The sequence below is a fragment of the Mugil cephalus genome, chromosome 12 (assembly GCF_022458985.1).
Source record: "Mugil cephalus isolate CIBA_MC_2020 chromosome 12, CIBA_Mcephalus_1.1, whole genome shotgun sequence".
NCBI lineage: Eukaryota > Metazoa > Chordata > Actinopteri > Mugiliformes > Mugilidae > Mugil > Mugil cephalus.
The window spans coordinates 8,280,592-8,299,495 of NC_061781.1; the positions used below are offsets into that span (position 1 = coordinate 8,280,592).

General features: G+C 41.6%; 1 protein-coding gene across 7 annotated transcripts in view; it reads left to right on the forward strand.

Annotated features, from left to right (window-relative positions):
- The first annotated feature begins 415 nt into the window (after positions 1 to 415).
- Positions 416 to 18,904, forward strand: part of lrp1bb (low density lipoprotein receptor-related protein 1Bb) — a 262,735-nt gene continuing 244,246 nt past the window's right edge. For 6 of the 7 annotated variants that reach the window (XM_047600953.1, XM_047600957.1, XM_047600958.1 and 3 more), the window contains exon 1: positions 416 to 835. In XM_047600953.1, coding sequence (XP_047456909.1) covers positions 745 to 835 — 91 coding nt within the window. In that variant the 5' untranslated portion in view covers positions 416 to 744. The remainder of the gene's footprint in view (positions 836 to 18,904) is intronic. The other variant, XM_047600954.1, reaches the window with a different exon arrangement.

Consider the following 18,904-nt stretch of genomic DNA (forward strand, 5'->3'; position numbering starts at 1 on the left):
CAAAGTGGCCATAAAATCACCTCGTGAACTGCGGCTACATCATACTAAAAAGTAAAATTCTACTCAGTTAATAGCATTTTGACAGAACATCCTTGCTAAACAATCCTTGACTGCAATGTTCCCTGCGTATTCTGTTTAGATTTTGTCCTCTAAATGTGTTTGAATGAGCCTGAGTGGTGTCTATTTTCACACAAACTGAACAGGATAGGGTTTTGTGTAACTGCCTTTGTAGCTATATTGGAGACGGTGGTGAGAGCTGAGATTACTCATTCCTCTTCCTACACTCTCTGACTTTTTCTCCTCTCTTGAAGACCCCCCCTCTGCAACCCCCGGACCTCCGGCTGACACCTTCCACCCTCCACCACTGTACAGCTAACCAATTTGATTAATTCCATGCGAGCTGCGACACCCTGGCTGCATTTAATCACTGAGAAAAGACAGGAAACGTACTCATTCTTTATCCTCCTGCACTCCCACCCCGCCTTCCCTCTGTCCCCCCTGCCTCTGACTCTCATCTCTCCTGCTGTCTCCGGTGCGTCTGCTCACTGTAAAGAGCGGCGGCGTGCATGTGTCGGGGAGCCGGGGGAGCGCTGCACCGTTCTGCGCACTGGTTCCGCTGGACATCACCGAGTAACGGCGCTCGAATACCGGGTGGCGGTGGAGGGGGGAGACTGGACCCGGACCGGGATCAGGACCAGGACCAGGAGAAGCACCGTGGCTCTTTATAGCCCGCTCTCCGAAAACATGTCGGAGTTTTTTCTACTCGCCTTTTTAGCTCTATTCTCGGGATTATTTCCGTGCGCCGAGCCCTCGACGGTGTCGGACGAGGAGAAAGGTAAGCTGGGGGGAACCGGGCCGCCGGGAATGCGCAGTCCGATGAAACTTGGCACCGGGGCCGCCTTCAGTGCAGCCCGTGCCGTTTGCTGGGAACCTCTGTTTCCAAAAACCCATCATTTATGAATGACAAAGAGTTGATCGGGATTGCAGCTCGTTCTTTTTGTGCGCAGAGTGGCATGCATCATTGGAAGTCTGCGTCTTTTCTTTTTTTTTTTTGTGTTATGACAATTATTATTTTTTAAAAAATATTTTTCACTATAATTCGTCCCGGCTGCCAGAGCTCAAATAACGCTGCCACCTGTGTTAAAGGTTTTGTGCATTTTCAGGAACATTCTTGAGCAGCCAGGATAGACTCGGTGTGACTGCAGGTGCGTAGCGGCGCTATCCTACAATGCAGCAGGTGAAAACACACGTCCCCGTGCCAAAGTGGAGCTGTATTGCCTCCTCTCTCCGTGTTCTAGCCTCTATCTCCGCCTTGGGATCATTGCGATATCGCACGAGGATGCAATTGATAGGACCGGTTATGTGCTGTCAGTCACTCAGTCACAGTGTGCACCCTAATAGTAATCTCGGAAACTCTGCCCGTTCCTTTTTTTTCTTTTTTTTTTTTCTTTTTTTGGAGCAGCACATTTAAATTGATTTCTGTCACATAATTACAACATATCTGCATCTGTGCAGAATGTCGTCTGCCAGGCTTTGCACAAGGCTCTTTCTCAGGCTGTCATGAGGGATCACTGAGCCTTTGGCTGACCAAACTCGCTTCACCTATTAGGCTCTTGATAGGCTCCCATTTGCAGAGAAGTGCCCAAGCCTATTTAGATCTTAAATAGACAGACACTTTTTGCAATTTCCACTGATACAAGATTTATAACCCCACGGATCGAGAGATGAGGTGATATTTAATTATAGGCTAATAACTAATTAAATTTATTTTTGCTCAAGTACTTCATATCCTCATATGTATGCATCAACTTTTCCAGCCTAGCTCTCTTCTTCTTCTTCTTCTTTCTTTGTAGAAGTGCCATTTGGGTAAACAGATATAACAGAAATATTTGAAAAAACAAAGTATAAATGAATGCTTTCGTGACGCAATGCCTGCATATTCATTGATTTCTGTACTAGAGGTAATTGCTGCCCCACTTTTTTTTTCATTCTGTTTGGCTGCAGTACGTGTCAAAGCTGCTTCGCCTGTTGTGACACCAACACCAATGTCACCAAGTGTCCCACCACAAGTAATTGCACCCTATGCCATGAAAAGTTTGCCTACCTAACTCGGTGCGTGAAATGAAATGAGACAGATTTATCTCTTGAACTCCCCGTGAATGTGGTTTTATTATGTGACTTGTAAGGTCTCATCTGGGCTAGAAAAACAACATTTAAACTGGCAGCTGATTTGATTATAATAGATTTATGTTCACTCACCTAATTGTGAAAGTGAAGTTGGGACCTGCACCTCTGTCTGCTGTCCTGCTCCATTTGCACCGGGAATAAATGAAAGCCCTTGTAGCTCTGTCTAAATGGACGGTAATGATAATAGCATTTCTTATTTCTCTCAACACCAAAGCTGGTTGTTAGCCTAATTAGCCTGAAATTAATTTGCTTTGTGGTAGCAGGGTTGTTACGTTGAATGCCAAGTGAGCGCGCCCACCGTTTCTCTCTTTTTCTCTCCAGCTCATTCCTGGAGTGGTATTGTCTGTTTGAAATGCTTCCACTTTCTCCTCTTATCGCTCGTGTCCATCTAACATTGAGCAGGCCGACTCGGCCGGGCCGGTGTGGTGGTACACTGCTGGTTTGACAAATTGACAGGCTTTAGAATTTTAAACACACCACAGCACTACCTGTTTGCGATATTTTATTTTTTTGCGAGGGGGTAAAAAAAAAAAAAAAAAGAGAGACTTTGTTCTCATGCAGTGACCTCAGCAGCAGATAAGCAGCAGATAAGCATCATCAAGTGCAAACAGCTCAAGGTTGTTTGTAATGTATACCCTATTTAAAAGTTGATAGCATAGTGGAAGGCACAGATAGGTTCATACACTAATGCAGGGAAGACTCCCTTTAGGAGCTAATTAAGTGAGATGGTGAGATAGTATCACAGAAGTAAGAGCCTGTGTGTCTCTGTGTGCAGAGGCCAGGGCATGAAATCAAGTCGTTTAGTGTCTATGTGCAGTAAGTTGACCAGCAGTCATTAACGTAGAAGAGGTCTGTAGGTTTTCTTAATTATAAGCCTCTTGAAGCTGGCTTCTTTCACATTTGAGCAAATCTGATTTGACAGTGGCCAAATCGGGATCACCTGATTACTATGGCATCTGTTTGACCGAAGCAGCATGCATTTATGACCATGATGAATATTGTACAAAGAATCGCACAGTTTGTCCGAGCAACACACCGTGAATCTTTGTCTTCCTCCCAGTCTGTTATCATAGCACTCAGCGGAATGAAAGAAGAAAAGCTTTCGGCTAGTTGCGTGAGGGTAAACGTTAGGCAACGCACATTGATTTGGCACATCAAGATGTTTTCAGTCATCTGCACGAGTACCCTTCAACCTGTGAAAGAGCTGTTTAATGTCCTCTGTGGATCTGAAAGAGCTTTCTAATGCCTGAAAGTATCAGCTTGGTGATCATCAGGATTGTCTCTTGCTTGATGCTTATGTTATTTTAACCGCTAGCTTCAAGGTGCATTTATTTTTATTTGTTTTTTTTGGAACCTGGATTTTTCAATCTGTACGAAATTTCAACCATTTATTCATTTACAATGAACTGTATATACAGGGTAGATTTTTTTTTGGCTTCAAATTTACAGCATATGTCTGTATTGTTAAATATTTCTCTTCTTTCATATATCATGGTAGAATCATGTATTCGGTCTTTAGCATTTAGTGTTAAATCTTGTCCTAATTCTACTGAATCATCAAAGCCAGACTGCTAGTGTTACAGCAACTGCCAAGGCAAGCAGCGCGTTTGGCAGACGGAGGGGTCGACAGAAACAGCATACGACTGCGGACGAAGCTGAAAATGAATAAAGCCGGAGTCACATTATCTCGTTATCTTTTTTTTTTTTTTTTTTTTCTTTGTATGCATGTGAGACTTGGACCGTTTGTAGTTGCCATTTAAAAATGCTGAACTTTTCTTCCACTGCCAAGAGATGCCTCACGGGGGCTTTGCGGATTTCAGATGGTGCTGGAACAGGCGGAAATGCCCGTCATTAGTGCCATGATTGTGAAAACTTGACTGAGATGGTCTGGACAGCAGGATTGGATGCCAGAGAAGATTGCGTACGGCGGAGGAGAACTGGCCGACCGGGGGTCAGTGTAACCGACTGCCTGCAGCCGTCACTTGAAACTTTCTCACATTGATTTATCAGCCAGGGTGCAAGCTGTTCTGGAGCAAGGTTCTTGGCGCGACCTCATCACAAAAGGAACACTTTGAATCTTGTAGCATCTGCGATTTAGGGGCCATTCGCCAAGCCACAAAAGCAGATCAGGAACCTGACATAAATCCGCTTCTACTCAGAAATTCATCCGCGATCAGTGTGGGAGGGAGTTCTGGGTCTGCAGTAGGTTGATTAGCCATACCCAAGGTCCCAAAAAACAAACAAACCCTGAGTTTTTCACTGAAAGGGTGGTGACCAGTGATGAAAGGACTCTGAATCTATAACTCTGGTACCTTATTGCTTCCAAGTTTAATAAATTGCAACATTTCACACAACAAGAGCTGGGAGAAAAATTCAAGTGAAGACAGATACCAGACAGGCAGGAACAGTTCAGTTCAGTTTTTAAATTTTTATTTTATTTATTAAGATAATGGGGGAAATTCAGGTATAAACGTAGGCAGACAGGTACAGGCAGTAAAGAACAGGGACAAACTGGTGTGGGATGGAAAGAGCTGAACAACATAAAAACTCCTGAATGTGATCTGACAAAAAGAAAAGAAAACTACAATGGAAGTACTGCACATCTGTGCTGATGAGGGATTGGGAACAAGTTAGATATGTGTGTGGGAGTCAGGTAACTGAAATGAGGTGGAAAGTCGAAGGACAGGAGGGAGCAGGGGTGAAACGGTGAAAATAACAGAGCACTGAGACGGGAACTATGACATAAATGTTCACTTTACTTAATGTCACTATTGTGTCCTTACTCTTTTAATAGATGGCTTGAAAGCAGGAAATTGGTCGCTAAATTGCAGCTGGACATGATAAATTGTGGCCAAATGGAGATTATGTAAATCACTTTCCTTTATCACCACTAAACCAAAAAAAAAAAAAAAACCTCTCGTTCTCTCTCTGTCTCTCTCCCTGATGGTCTTTCTGTGATTTTGAGTTATATGAACATCATTGTGTCGTTGCTTGATAGAGGCTTGCATTTGAACTTAACAGGTTGAACTGAACTGTTTTTCTCTCCTGTTTTATGCCCTTTTCTGGAAACCATTAAAACCAAACCAGTCGGCCAGCTGTGAGGTCTCCTTTGTAGCTGGATTTTCTGTCCACATCCTGTTCTGACACGGCAGTAAAAATCGTCCTCCTCAGCAAGCAGGGATCCTCTGGACGGAAAGTGGCTCACACTCACCCGGCTTCTCTGTCTTCACCCCGTGATTGGAGAAACCACATGTAAATACGAGGCCAGGTTGGAAAGAGTAAATAAAGGGAAGTGGAGGACTGGATGAAGGGGAGTGTAGTCTTGAGTGGGAGACGATGCACCAGTCAGCACTGCGTTTCATCTTGCGCAAGCAGAAGTCAGCAAAAAGGAACTCGTGAAGCGGGCTCGGGCCGGTGTTATTATTGGCATCCGTGTCCGGCGAACTGTACTTCAGGTGCTTTTTATTGACTATTGCTTCACAGGTTTGTCTTGGCCAGAAAACCAGACATGTTGTCAGAGCTGCCTGTCAGCTTGTAACATGCGGAGAAGGTCAGCCTCAGTTTGAGCCGATTATGCACTTCTACCAAACCTCAGTTCTCCTGTTTTTATGTATTTTTTATTTTTTTAAGTACTTATAAAATCATGACAAGATTTCTGAGGTTTGTTTGAGGCAAGTGCTTAGACAGCGTTTTTTTTTTTTCTCTTTTTTTTCAGAATGACATTTAGTCTTTTATAAGCTATGAAAAGACATTAAAAGAGCTGACACACCTATCTAGCGATGTCAGCTAAGTGTTGCTGTCATTTAGCTCTTACATCTATCTCAGGGCAGGGGTGAAGTGTAGCCTCAGGCTGCAGCAGAAAATCAGTGATCCAGGCTCCTCATGTCTCATTATGGCATACAGTACGATGTTGGGTGCCGGGCTGCCTCCTCGACAACAAAGTTATTGAATGAAGCCGTTATGTTTTTGATAGTGTCACCTTTAATATCACCTCTCGCTGTCTTAATGAGTTACAATTGAATCAGAAATGAATTGGCTCTGGTTGTGAAAGCCAGCGGCTGTAAATTGACTTGTGGCATTGATTACCAATGGATGGAGGCGCTACATTTTTGACCCGCATGATATGGTTTGGTTAATGTTCTGGGCAAACTCAATTAAGCGGGTGGCAGGGGGTTTCATATTAGGTTTTTCCAAAATGTTACATTATTTAAAATGTGAAAGAATCAATATATTTTTCTCCAGAGAAAAAACTCCAGCGTGCATGAGTTAAGTCCGGCGACAGTTCTATATTAAAATGGCTACTGGTTCAAAGGGATGAGTGGATAAATTATGAATGGAGGAAAGCATAACCGTTTTATTGTCAAATATGCTAATGAAAATAGAGCCCATAATGGCAGTGGTGGGAGCCGATGCTCCTTTCATAAGTCGTGTTGAGTATGAGGTCATTACGGGGCGACAGATAAGATAGAAAGCATCATAAAATGTAATATAAGGGTGATGTCATGTCCCTTGTGGAAGGGGAAAAAAAAACCTATGCACAAGCGAGACCATCTGCCGAAAGACAATTTCAACAGGGTAAACCGTGGATGTCCCACGTGTTTTCTTTAGCTGATTTTCTACCATGGGCTACAGTGATATGGAAGGTTAAAGTTAGTATGCAGCTGGGTGTGTGGCTCGAGGCCTGGGTTCAGCAAACATCTTTCTTGAAGCGTCTCGAAGGGGGGAAAGTGTCTCCATCTTGGGTTAAAAGTCTGTCTGTCAGTTTGAAAGGGTGAACGGCTAGCTGGGCAGAGGCAACACCCCGAGGACGTAGCCTGCGCATAACTATGTGTGCTCAGCATGCATTCACTGTAGCGGCAGTGGATCCTTAGCCGGTAGATCACACAGTTGCTTTTATATTATGTCAAGGATGGCCTACAGGAAGTGAAACATCTCTTTGATCATTTTTATCTGGTTGGCTAACGTAGGAATAGTGGAATAAGCCATCGCCACTAAGACAGCCTTTCCCCGTTTCTATGGAAATACGTAGTGTTTAAATATGCCGTGGGTCTCAAACGTGAACTGTTTTATTGTTTAACCTTACGCTTGACAGAGCAGTATTTTTTTTAATCATGGATGTGCATGGTCTATAAAAAAGGACAAAGCTCTTTGATTGATTAGCTTGTGCGGTTGCATGCTGTTGCCTGGCTTTGTTTTGGCGTGGGCGTCTTCTGCACCACAAATCCCCAAACTGACCAAATTATTCAGAAAATATTATATTAGCATTATGAGCCATACAAATTAACATCATAAAGCACATTTAAGGTGGTGTTGTTTTCTGCCTGTGCTCTGGCAGAGGAAGCCCTCACTGCTGGGAGCAATTCACCCTGCAATGAGAGTTACGAAAGCTTATTGTTGTTTGAAGAAGCCGTTTCCGTTTCTTGGCATCATCACTTTCGAATACTAAACTGGCACTATGGAGATCCCCTGGCTAATGTATGAGCTTGTATGGGCCGAGCCCATGGCCCAGTTCCAAATACAGGCATCCCATCCATTAATAGTTTACAATTTGATTCATCAGTTTGTTTGGACAGAGAACTACTTGTTGGCGCTCAAACCAGATGTCTCAGAAATACATTTTGGCACAATGCACTCGTTTCTTAAACATATTTTGTTACTTCCAATGTATTTCTAGTGTCCCCGTAACCCTGGCATGTTTATACTCCTACATATTTTTGAAATGCTGCTGACCCAGTTGTAGTGTACTCAGGTGCATTGTACTCTGGATGGCTCACAACATTGCAGACTCCCATGTCCAAGTCTTTATTGGGTCTCACTGTCCAACATGTGTCCTTCCCTTGTTTTAAGCTGGATTTATGATTCTGTCATGGATCTAGGCCCCATTCTTTATCCTCCCTGGAAATGTAACTACCCGTCATAATGACGCAGTCTGCAGCAACTGTGACTGCTCCGAAATACATTTGCTCATCCATGTCCTTCGGGTGGCTGGACAAGCATGAAGAATTCACCTTCCTTCTGCTTCCCTTGCACCGTCTCCTCTGAGGTATTCTCTTTTTGTAGGTTGCAGTGATTTCAGTAAAAGTTTGACATTTATTAACTATAACTCTAACATGCGCCGCTCATTTCCACTCACAGTTTGATGCAGAGAAACTGAAAACAGTCGTCTATGCAACAACTAATGTAGCACTGCAATTACAGAACGTTGTGGACAAATGAGCACGCGATTATAGTAGCTACTTATATAGGTACTCGCCTGCTACCAGGTGTGGAGTATAAACTGAAATTCATTCCCCTATTACAATGTTTCCGGGAGACGACGAAAGGATTAGCTTTGACCACCTGTGGTTTATTCAACATGAATAATAAAATACAGGCTTTGACTAATTACAATAATTCCAATGTCCTGCTGTGTTACCTAGCTCCACTTGAAATCCCAAGAATTTTCAGTATAGAATATAAATGTTATTTCTAGGTTTTATTTGAGAGGGGTTTGTTTTAAAATGTAGTAAAATATATTTAAAGATGTATGCTAAAAAAAAAAAAAAAACTAATGAAAAAAAAGAAAAAGTCAACTCCAGTACTCCTGACCAACCTGTAGGTCAGAAGTGCTGGTGTGGAGCCCCCTAAGTGGCAACGGTGGTGGCCAAAGAACCAGAGAGAGGGCCGACGAAGCCTGGCTGGGGACTCTCTCTCCCAGCTGCCACCTGGCACAAGCCAAGGGCTCAGGCCCCCATCATGCAGACTTGGCTCAGAAAACCAGAACAGGGGAGGGATTCATCCCTCCCCCAACAAGCTTCATTCAGGAGACAAACCTTAGGCCAGTTGGTAATGCTGCACCGTGTCTTTCTTAAAAGAGAAATTGGCACATAAAGCAATTAAGAAATATTGAACCGTTGAGGTGTTTCATTTTAATGTAGACCTCTGTAACAGTCCCGTGTTTCCCTTTATGGATTTAAACATAAATGCTTACACAGCAACGGCTACTAACCACCAAACTGACAATATTTTGTCTTTTGCCTGATTTCGTTTTCAGTCCATTGCCTGGAAGCTATAATACAGCCAATAATGAATACAGAGAATTAATGATCGTCAGCAAAGAACAATGTACAGTGTGCAATATTTACATAAAGCACCCTGTATTTTTTGGTTAGCTTACAAGCCCACCAAGAGGCAAACACACACACACACTCAGGGAAAAACACATACATACACACACAAATTAAGCAATGAATGTCTGTGCCCTGCCTGTGTTGTGGCTGCCTTCCCTGGCAGAGGTTGCTGTACTCCAGTCCAGTTAGATGGAGGATAGAAAGGGGAAGCATTGGCATCATTTTCATGCGCGTGTGCAGAGCAGTGAGTGGCTACATCAAATGCTCACTCGGCAAGAGTCTTGTGGCTGCACTAAGGATACCTACTAGTCTGATTCTTTCAGTATCAATTCAGTGTAGTCAGACAAAGTGTATGTCCAAGCTCAGCAGTACACCGAAAGAGGCTTTTGGGCCTAAAATATTTGTGAGCCGCAGAGAATGAATAATTTAATGCACTTTCATGGCACAAAACATGAATTGAAAATCAAAGATAAAACCACATCACTGCTGCCCTTGCCTACACCTGCACCAGGAACACAGTTCACTAACAACAGCTGTGATACTGTTGGCCCACGAGGATTGAGTTCAATCTTGTGGCAGCACTATCACTGAGTTACTTTGTGTTAAAATTAGATTGCCAAATACATCACCACCAGCTGTCATCAGTCTGATTCTGTATGATTCCCTAACATGCTTCCGAGCTGCTATTGATCTTTGGTCCCCAGCACCCTCCCTGCTCGCGCAGTGTTGGATTGGGAGTCCTATTAAGTGCGCTCCCATCAATCACAGCTCACCCATGTTTGTTTGTAGAAGTCTTTGATACGATTAGAGCAGTGCTTTCAAGCTCACGCTACGTGTGTTTTCTTTTTCTTGTTCCATTCCTTGCGTTGCCTGGTTTGAAATGCATGCAGTCACTCCCTTCTTGCTATAGTGATGTGCCTCTGTGCTCCGTGGCAGAGACCAGAGATTAAGCACTTGGGCCTCAAACATGTCTGCTGTCGCAGGTATCTCTCGCTGCTCAGAGCCTGATAAGGACCACTTGTTCCTGAAACAGCCCTTGCCAAGAACAAAACCCAGGAGAAATAAAAGCCCCTGTAGACTTACTGAGATTTAATATGTTTCTCTTGGAGACTAAATTTCTGTGATGGCTACTGTGGACTTGTTCCTGTCAAAAAATGTGAGATTAGTGCCAGCTATTTTGGCTATATCTCATATTTGTTAGAATTTGTTTGTATTTTGTGGATCTCTGGATGCGTTTACATGCAAGCGCCATGATAGCTTTGAATAGCTTGTGCCGTATCTGATTTATCCCTGAACAAACAACTCAGCCTGAGTCGCCTTATTCAGAAAAGAAAGGTCATTAAACACAAAAAATGAGAGGCAGTTGATTTTTTTCGTTGGGGGAAAAAAAAACTAAATCAGTCACAGCACAGTGATGAATAGACATCACTGCAGTAGAGATGCTATCCAAAACCTTTAACAAAGAGAGAGTAACATGTGATGCTTTAAGTTTGCATGTATTTCAAAACATTAAGGTTGGTAATATTTTAAAAGGCCCTCCAAAGACTAGTTAAGTTGATTGGTGATTCTAAATTGACCCTAGGTGTGAGTGTGAGTGTGAATGGTTGTATGTCTCTGTGTTAGCCCTGCGATAGACTGGAGACCTGTCCAGGGTGTACCTCGCCTCTTGCCCGATGACAGCCGGGATAGGCTCCAGCAACACCTGCGACCCTAGTGAGGATAAGCGGTAGTAGAAGATGAGATGAGATGAATATTTTATGGAAGTGAAACAAACAAAGGATTGTAGTTTGTATAATGCATATGCTCTCTGCATATTACAAGTCAGGATGTCTTGATCTAGTTGTTTGCCCCCTTATCTGTTACCAATCATTTTATATTGAGTGTCGGCCAATCCGAGCCCCAATCTAATCTTAAATAAAGAAAATATCCTCCCCTGGAGGCTCTTTTGTTATCATATGATTCTTTTAGATCATGTGTTCACGTGCAGCTGTATCATGTACAATAAACAAGATTATACCTTGGCTCCAGAAGCTCCAGAGGGTTAAATGTTAAATGTATTTTTTGGGTGCAGGCTAATGATTTTGTGATTTATTTATTTATGTTTTTAATTTTTGTGGGTGGCAAATCCATTAAGTGTTAGTGAATGACAAAGAAGTAGTGTGTATTATTTTGGTACCTTTGATGCCAGCCAACCACTATTAAAACAGAAGAGGAAGAAGACATTTTGATATTACAGGGACGTGATTTTGGTTTATGGCAGAACTAAGGCTGAAACCCTGATATTGATCTCCGGTTATTGAATTTACCGTGCTCATACATATATACTTCAATTTCACATATTTTATAAGATGATGTTTAATAGCTTAATGTGTTTTATTGTCGATAAAAAAGCTTAAAAGCCTGTGACAGCATGCATCAATCAAAAGGCAGGGCAACACATGAAGAGGCCATTACCACTCACGTTCACACGTCTCATTAACACTTACAGGCAAATTACTGTCTGTGCTTCACAGGACTTTCCTATAATAGGACTTGGCGGGAAATGCAAACCGCGTTATAATATGAAAATCATTTAGACTTAAAATGAAAACCACCACTGTGCTGCTCAGTCATATTCTCATTTAGAAATCTGTGTACATTTGTGTATGCGCCTTTCAAGCACGTCAATGAGGGGTAAATTGAACAATAGGAAGTGGGAGGTGCTCGTTCATTGCTAGCAAATGATCAAGTAAAGGTCACAGTGTTCAACTATTGGAAAAACATTATCATGCTGTCACGGCCATTATGAGGTGACAGCTGGAAATTCAGTGTAAATACCTTAGGTCATGACAAGGGAATACTAAGGGTTACTAAGGAGTGGGAACAGGTCATTTATTTTTGGTATTGTTTATATTGTATTTATAACTGGGGTGAATAAGCATCTGATAATTTCAGAATTTGCAACAATAACTACTGAGTTGTACAATAGCTCAAATTTTAGCCCAATCTCATGGGAAATCTTAACATCAGTAGTCATTAAAGTAATTTAAGTGATTTACGTAATGGGTCGTTTTTGTTACCTAAATGTGTTTTGTGAAGTGTTTTGTCGCCTAAACCTAATCAAGTGTCATTGTTGCTTTAAGCTGACTGTGTTTTTGTTGCCACATCCTAACCAAAGGTATTTCTCATGTATTCTTGTGTTCTTGAGCACTTGTGAAACAGCATGAGTTACTGTACACATCTGTGCATAAGTACAATTTGAATGTCCGGATGTGTTCTTCTCACACCTGCTTATTGAGGACACGTAGGAGGTAGCTCGCGTGGACGTGGAATAGCTAGATATCCTAGGATGCATTTTTGCAGTGCACCATTAAGTACGCTGCCGTTCCAACTACTGCTGAGTTGAACTTGTCAAATACGCAAACTCTAAGTCCACATACTTGGTATGGTATAGGCTTCTTAACCTAAAACCGTCCAGGTGATTTTATGACCTAAATTCAACAAACATTTTTTTAACCAAGCAGTCACTACAAGCAAATAGTTCCAAACTTGAACTTGAACCCAAGTTTCCTGCGTGCCTGTCCTGTTGCTACCTTCAAATGTCATTCAGCTTTGGTTTGAGTCGGTAGTGGATCTTCATACCAGTTGTGTTCACTGTATGTTTTGTCTCATCACTCACAAATCAACAAAGTAGCCGTCTTTCGTATGCTGTGATGCAGTCATGAACTATACTGTCAACTGAAATACATAATTTTATAACTGGTGTTCAGTGTCAGAAAGAAATCATGACACAAACCAATTAATTACAGTTTGTCACTATTTCAAAAATTGTGACAAATAGGGACAGAAAATAACTACGAAGTAGCTTGTACAGACTAGTCGATTAGTTGACTTCAGTGTTGTGGCATGACCGTTGACTGTATATACTAGGCTATGACTAGTCACTGATCACGTGACAATAACAGTATGGCTGCCTCCGATAAGACATGTGCCAAGACAGGGTCCAAGTGGGCCACTGCAGCGAACTGGCAGCCGTTCATCAGACTTCATAAGAGATGAAGACCATACTACTGTGACATGCAGATTATGTAAGTCAGTTCTAAAATGTGACAAAAGTATTTCTGCAATGGCGGCAAATCAACAATTTTCCAGTGACTTCCACCGTCAGAGTTATTAAACATTTAGCTGCAGTACACGAAAAGGCATTGGAGAAATAGCCTATCACATTCTTTTTAAACCTGGCTACACTGTCCTATTTTACAACATGCTGTGGAGTAGCCCAAGTGTTAAATGCCATTGATGGTGCTGATATATATCTATACCTGTAGCGCACAATATTGATAAGCTGTTCTGTTGTATTCTATTAGCTGACATTGTTGCTGTGGCTGTGAAGAGTGTTTTGTTTTTGCCCTTGATGTCAGTGAATGCACCATGTGAGATATGGAAGATATAGTAGAGCTGAGAGTTTGTGGAGCAAAAGTTGCATATTAGAAGTGTCAGACTGATGGTGTTTATGGGGTGGATGTGGTCTATGACTGTCAGTAGCCCGTGTTCAAGCTTCAGTAACCTTACAGAAAAGCTTTTGTGGCTTCCTTTGTTTGAGACTCTACAATATATATATATTTACTCCTTTCTCATGGAATTGACCTATCAAGTTATGCGAGTTCCTTTTTAGAAAACTGGTTCATAATTTTCTGCATATAGACTGATCAAACATAATTGAAGCTTTGTCTTGTTATTTGTAACAAGTTCATACAAAGTGCTTTGTGTTTGGTGTGAGGCACTTGTGAGGTTAATATTGGGTATTATCTTGTGTGAAATTATCATCTAATCACACTCACATCTTTCTCTCTCTCTCTTTATCCCTATCCAAGAAATTCATAGCCTTCAGTGGATGAAATCAGAGTGGAGAAGTAGCTAAAATGGAGTTTTAGGAATGTAACACTGCGATGAGGATCAGAAATGTTTTATCACTGTCAGGTGATGGAAGCCTTCATGCTGAGGTGACATTTATGTTGGTTTGCATTATGCATGGGCACTTGCTCAAAGCGACAGATTGCGCTGCGCTTGTTTGTTGACATAGGTGGTATTACTGTTCAGATAGGTGTTGTACCATGTTTCCTTGTTGGCTTCTGAATTATCAGTTTGAAATAGTCCATATTGGTGTACAAACAGCAGTTAGTGAAAATGTATTATTTGAAAAAAGCTTGATGTCTTGTGACTTGTTTTCAACTGATGAAACACTGCGTCACTTCACATCGTCTTCAGTACCTATGAAATGTCAGTAGACTAGATAGAAAATTAGACAGAAAATTGGGCCTTTTTCCTTTTGTGGCTTTTTGTGGTTTTATGATTTCCTGTTATATTTGGTTATTGTCATATAAAGAGAAAGTGCATTTGTAGTACAATGCCATTTACAAATGACAAACTGGAAACAGAGAGACAAATAAAACCCAAAGAGAAATAAATGATCTAATTTAAAAATCATATAACCGAATCAAACAGTTGCACCCTAGGTTGCCTTAGACATGAGCATATTATGATTAACTTGAAAGCTGGAGGGAGAAGCTTTGAGTAGAAGCAGCCTTCAGTCAGAATCACAGAAAACTAATGTGTGATGTCTGTAAAATCAGAAGGCGGGGAGCGGCCTTGTACAGACTCGACGTGCAAACCCTTGTCACTGACGTGCATGCATATTAACTCCAAAACAAAGGGATAATGAACAAAATGAATGACATAAATACCGCTGAGACTGGAATTTTCCAACCTTGCAAGCACACACTATTTATGCACTGAGCATCTCCGACATTGCATTATGCGGAACTGAAACAGAACTGTGCACATTTGGAGCTAGCATAATGCATGCCTAGAGCATCAGTGATGATTCCACAAACAATTTGAAAATGTTCACTGACAGGATTTTTGATTATTCAGGATTGTTTTACTTTTACATCTCTTTTTGTCCTTTTTTTGCTAATTACTAGACTCTAAGCTGAGGAAACTTCTGAATTTGTACTTGTACAATAAATTGCAATAGTTTGTGGTTAGTTTCCAGTTCATCCACTCATTCTTTTGGCTGACACTTTTAAATTACTTATTTTCTAGGAATAAGGAAATTCCACGTAAAAATTTTAAAATTAAAACACATGTTTCAAATTCAGATATTAGGCAAAAGGCACATATATATCACGAACACTACGAAATCAACTGATGTCTTTCCACATTTGTATTTGTATGTTTATTTAGAACAATAAATCCTTACGTATATGCCCAGTGATGCGACGGACTGATATGTCTCAGTGATGATTTAATAGTGATAGTTCTTAAAGTGTCTCATCTTGTGGCTCATGAGTTTTGCTCAATCAAACGGAGCGCAATTACATTTTGAACCCCGTTATTAACCTCTGAGATTATACAACAATCAAGATCGGCCTGTCTTGTGCGAATTAATGTCGTGAGACGCTGTAATGACAGTAATTGGCTATGTGACTCTTCTCCTAATCTCTTATGCAGGGGTAGAAATTACCTGACAAGCGGCTTCTATAACTAAGCGACCTCTCCTGAGATCCAGCCCACCAAAGCAGCCTATTAACTGTGTTGACAAGTATGTCTTCTTGTCAGGTGTGTCAAGTCTTTTGTGTGAAGCTCCTTAAAAGTGACAATGTTACTTAAAAAAAAATCAATTCTAAAAATAAACAGCCTCTTCGGGGTCTGTGATCGTCAGTCGTAGCAAGCGTGACATGACAGTTATCGTTTTTAGATGCTCTCCTCTTGACCTTAGTGTTGTTGAGCTAACCAACGCTTTCCTGTCTGACACATATTTGCCTCTGTGCTCTGAGTCGACATTCATAACCCGCCAGTAAGACGAGCCATATCAGCTCCTGAAGGAAGTCAGTGATGTCGTGGCAACAGTCTGGAAATGGAGTCTGTGGAGACAGCCTGCGTTTTGTGAGTGCACCAGGTTTTCCATTTCTCTGCCACCACACCAAGTTCCCTGATAAACTTATCGGAGGTCAGGCTGCAGCATCTATCTTCTTGAGAAGCACCTCACATGGGATATGCCACTTATCTCTGTGGTTACACTATCCCTAAGGAAGGGGCATCTTTTTCAGAGCCGAGCTTGCCAAACATAATTTAGACCAAACATAGTAAGGTATAAAATGGGTCAGGAAAATTGACAAGGCATCAATATGAGAAACACTCCACACAACCCTTATGTATGTTCTTTAAAAGAATTCGGGAAGCTTAGCGTAACGGCAGCTAGCATGACTTGGATAACAGCATAGCTTGTAAAACTCACCAGACACAGAATTCATGCATTGAAGGCATGTTGTCCATATGAATGCAGCATGCCAACTGTAATTGCAGCATACAAATAATAAGGTGTGTATGCCTCCAAGACATTGTTGCCTTATAGACAATAGACAATGATCCCAGTCAGTCCCATACAGTGAGGTATGAAGATATAAAGGAAAAAAAAGACTATCTTTCTGCTCTGATCAGTGCTCTGCGTAGGCAATAACCTGAGAGTATATATTAGAATTGGGAGGGAAAATGTGGCGCCCTGGTGGCACAGACTGGAAAGCTAATATAAAAGGCTACCCTTTGCGGATCTGAACACTGTGATAAGTCACAGATTCTACTGTTTTATTTTATTATACTGATATGAAACCGGAATCAATAAGAATGAGGTTGCTTTCTTTAAGAAGGAGACATATTGCACAGGTCAGCTCGGGTACGATGGGAGCTTACGAGCGGGTCACCTGACACTCGAGCCCTTTCACTAAATCTGTGACACGGATTGCCGCCATGGAGCTGTTGGAGCATGAGCCGCATTCGCAACAACAAGGAGAGCAGCTAGTCCTTTCATCCACATCGCTACCAGAGCCTAAATATGGATCGTCATTTAAAGGCTTGGTATCTCGGGAGGGGATTCGCAGGATTTTGGTATGCCATCAGTCCTCACTGATATATTTTCTGCCAGCATTAGGACTCTAGTGAGTTTTGCACTTTTGTTTTAAATATTGTCAGTTATGTGTGGGCTTTACTGGTAACATTCACAGCAGGTATATACTGTATATTCTTTTGTCTGGATATTATCTGTGTATTTCCACACTGTGAGGTACAGGAAGTTTAATATCGGTTGTGATGGAGATTAAAATCCTGTCAATCATAACAAACAGCTAACATTCTAAGTTATCCCGCCAGTTTCTTTCAGAGGCCGTGCTGAGACCTTTCCACACCTGAAAAATCTTTCATTTCCATAGCCCCTACAGTGTGAATGCCTGCTGCAGGCGATGTTTCCCTGTGGAACACAAGCTCTTCATTATTAAAGGCCCCTTGCCGACCATCCTCCACACTCCTTTGACCTAATGACTTTCTGAGGAGAGGAGCCACAGTTTAAAAGTAATCCCTGTTTGGCTATTTCTCTGTTTTCTTTTGCAACAGCTGCTGCAGGTTTTATACCAGTGGTTAGGATGGAAGAAATGGGGGTTGCCCTTTTATTATTTTTCTGATTGCAATGTTGACAAGAGGTAACAAGCATTTTAAAGTGTAATTATAATCCTAATACCTTATTTAATTATGTTCAGTTTTTATGTAAAAATCTGGATCTTTTAAAAACATATTTATTTGCAACAATTTAAATAAGATTACATCTTGATTTCACTGGCTTTAACAATACATGAGCTAATTTACAGATTACTGGAAATATAAGGGTGTTTTACTGTATGTTAAAATGTGAATAATTTTATTCTTAATGACTGGAATTATCAAACACAATATAACTTTAGCCGTTTTGTTAAAGAGCTGTGTTGTGTGGAGCGTTTCTCATTCACTGATTTGCATGTCCGCCTCTGTTCTCATCCTGTGCCGCTTGGAGCCGTCAGTCCAGTTTCACCTGAGACAATTGTGAGGGATGGAGAAAGAAGTCCACTCCTCGCCCATTTATTCGGCCGAGTAGTGGAAATGGAAGCATTCCAGTGGAACAGTCCTGCACTAAATCGTCGCTAAATATTCACAAGGATTTATGGTATTTAGAATTATGATTCAGAGAGCTGTTCACATTCAAGTGTGTTTTCATGTTGGGGGCTGTGGGTACCTTCCCTTGTCCTTGTGCACTGTCCTGATGTCCGCGATGCTACCGTGACATGGCAAATTTCCCCACTGTTGAATAAATGAAAGGAATATATCATCTGTTTCTGTTTCTACTACAATCCAGTTTAACGGTACCACAAACTACATCCTCCAAAAATGGTCATCCTGTTGAAACAACACCTTTAAACAATGCTTAAACATTATAACAGTCATGGAGGGGTATTTAGTGCAAAGACTGCTGTATTAGAATACACCTTCTGTTACTAGTGTACCTAATGAAGTGGCTGCATATTTTTACGTTCTTACTGTTACTACTCCTGATGAAACGGACAAGGGAGAAAAGAAATCTGCAGCTCACTCCACTCCTACGCTCCTGCGCAGAACACGGCAGAAACGCACACGCTGAGCTCCAGGACTGTGGTTTGTGGCTGCATCGGCTGGTTAGGAGGCTGGTCCCCCCGCCACCCTCCAGCACCCTCCAGGACAAGTGGTTATAGAAAATGAGAAAATAAGGCAAATGGTTCCTGAAATAA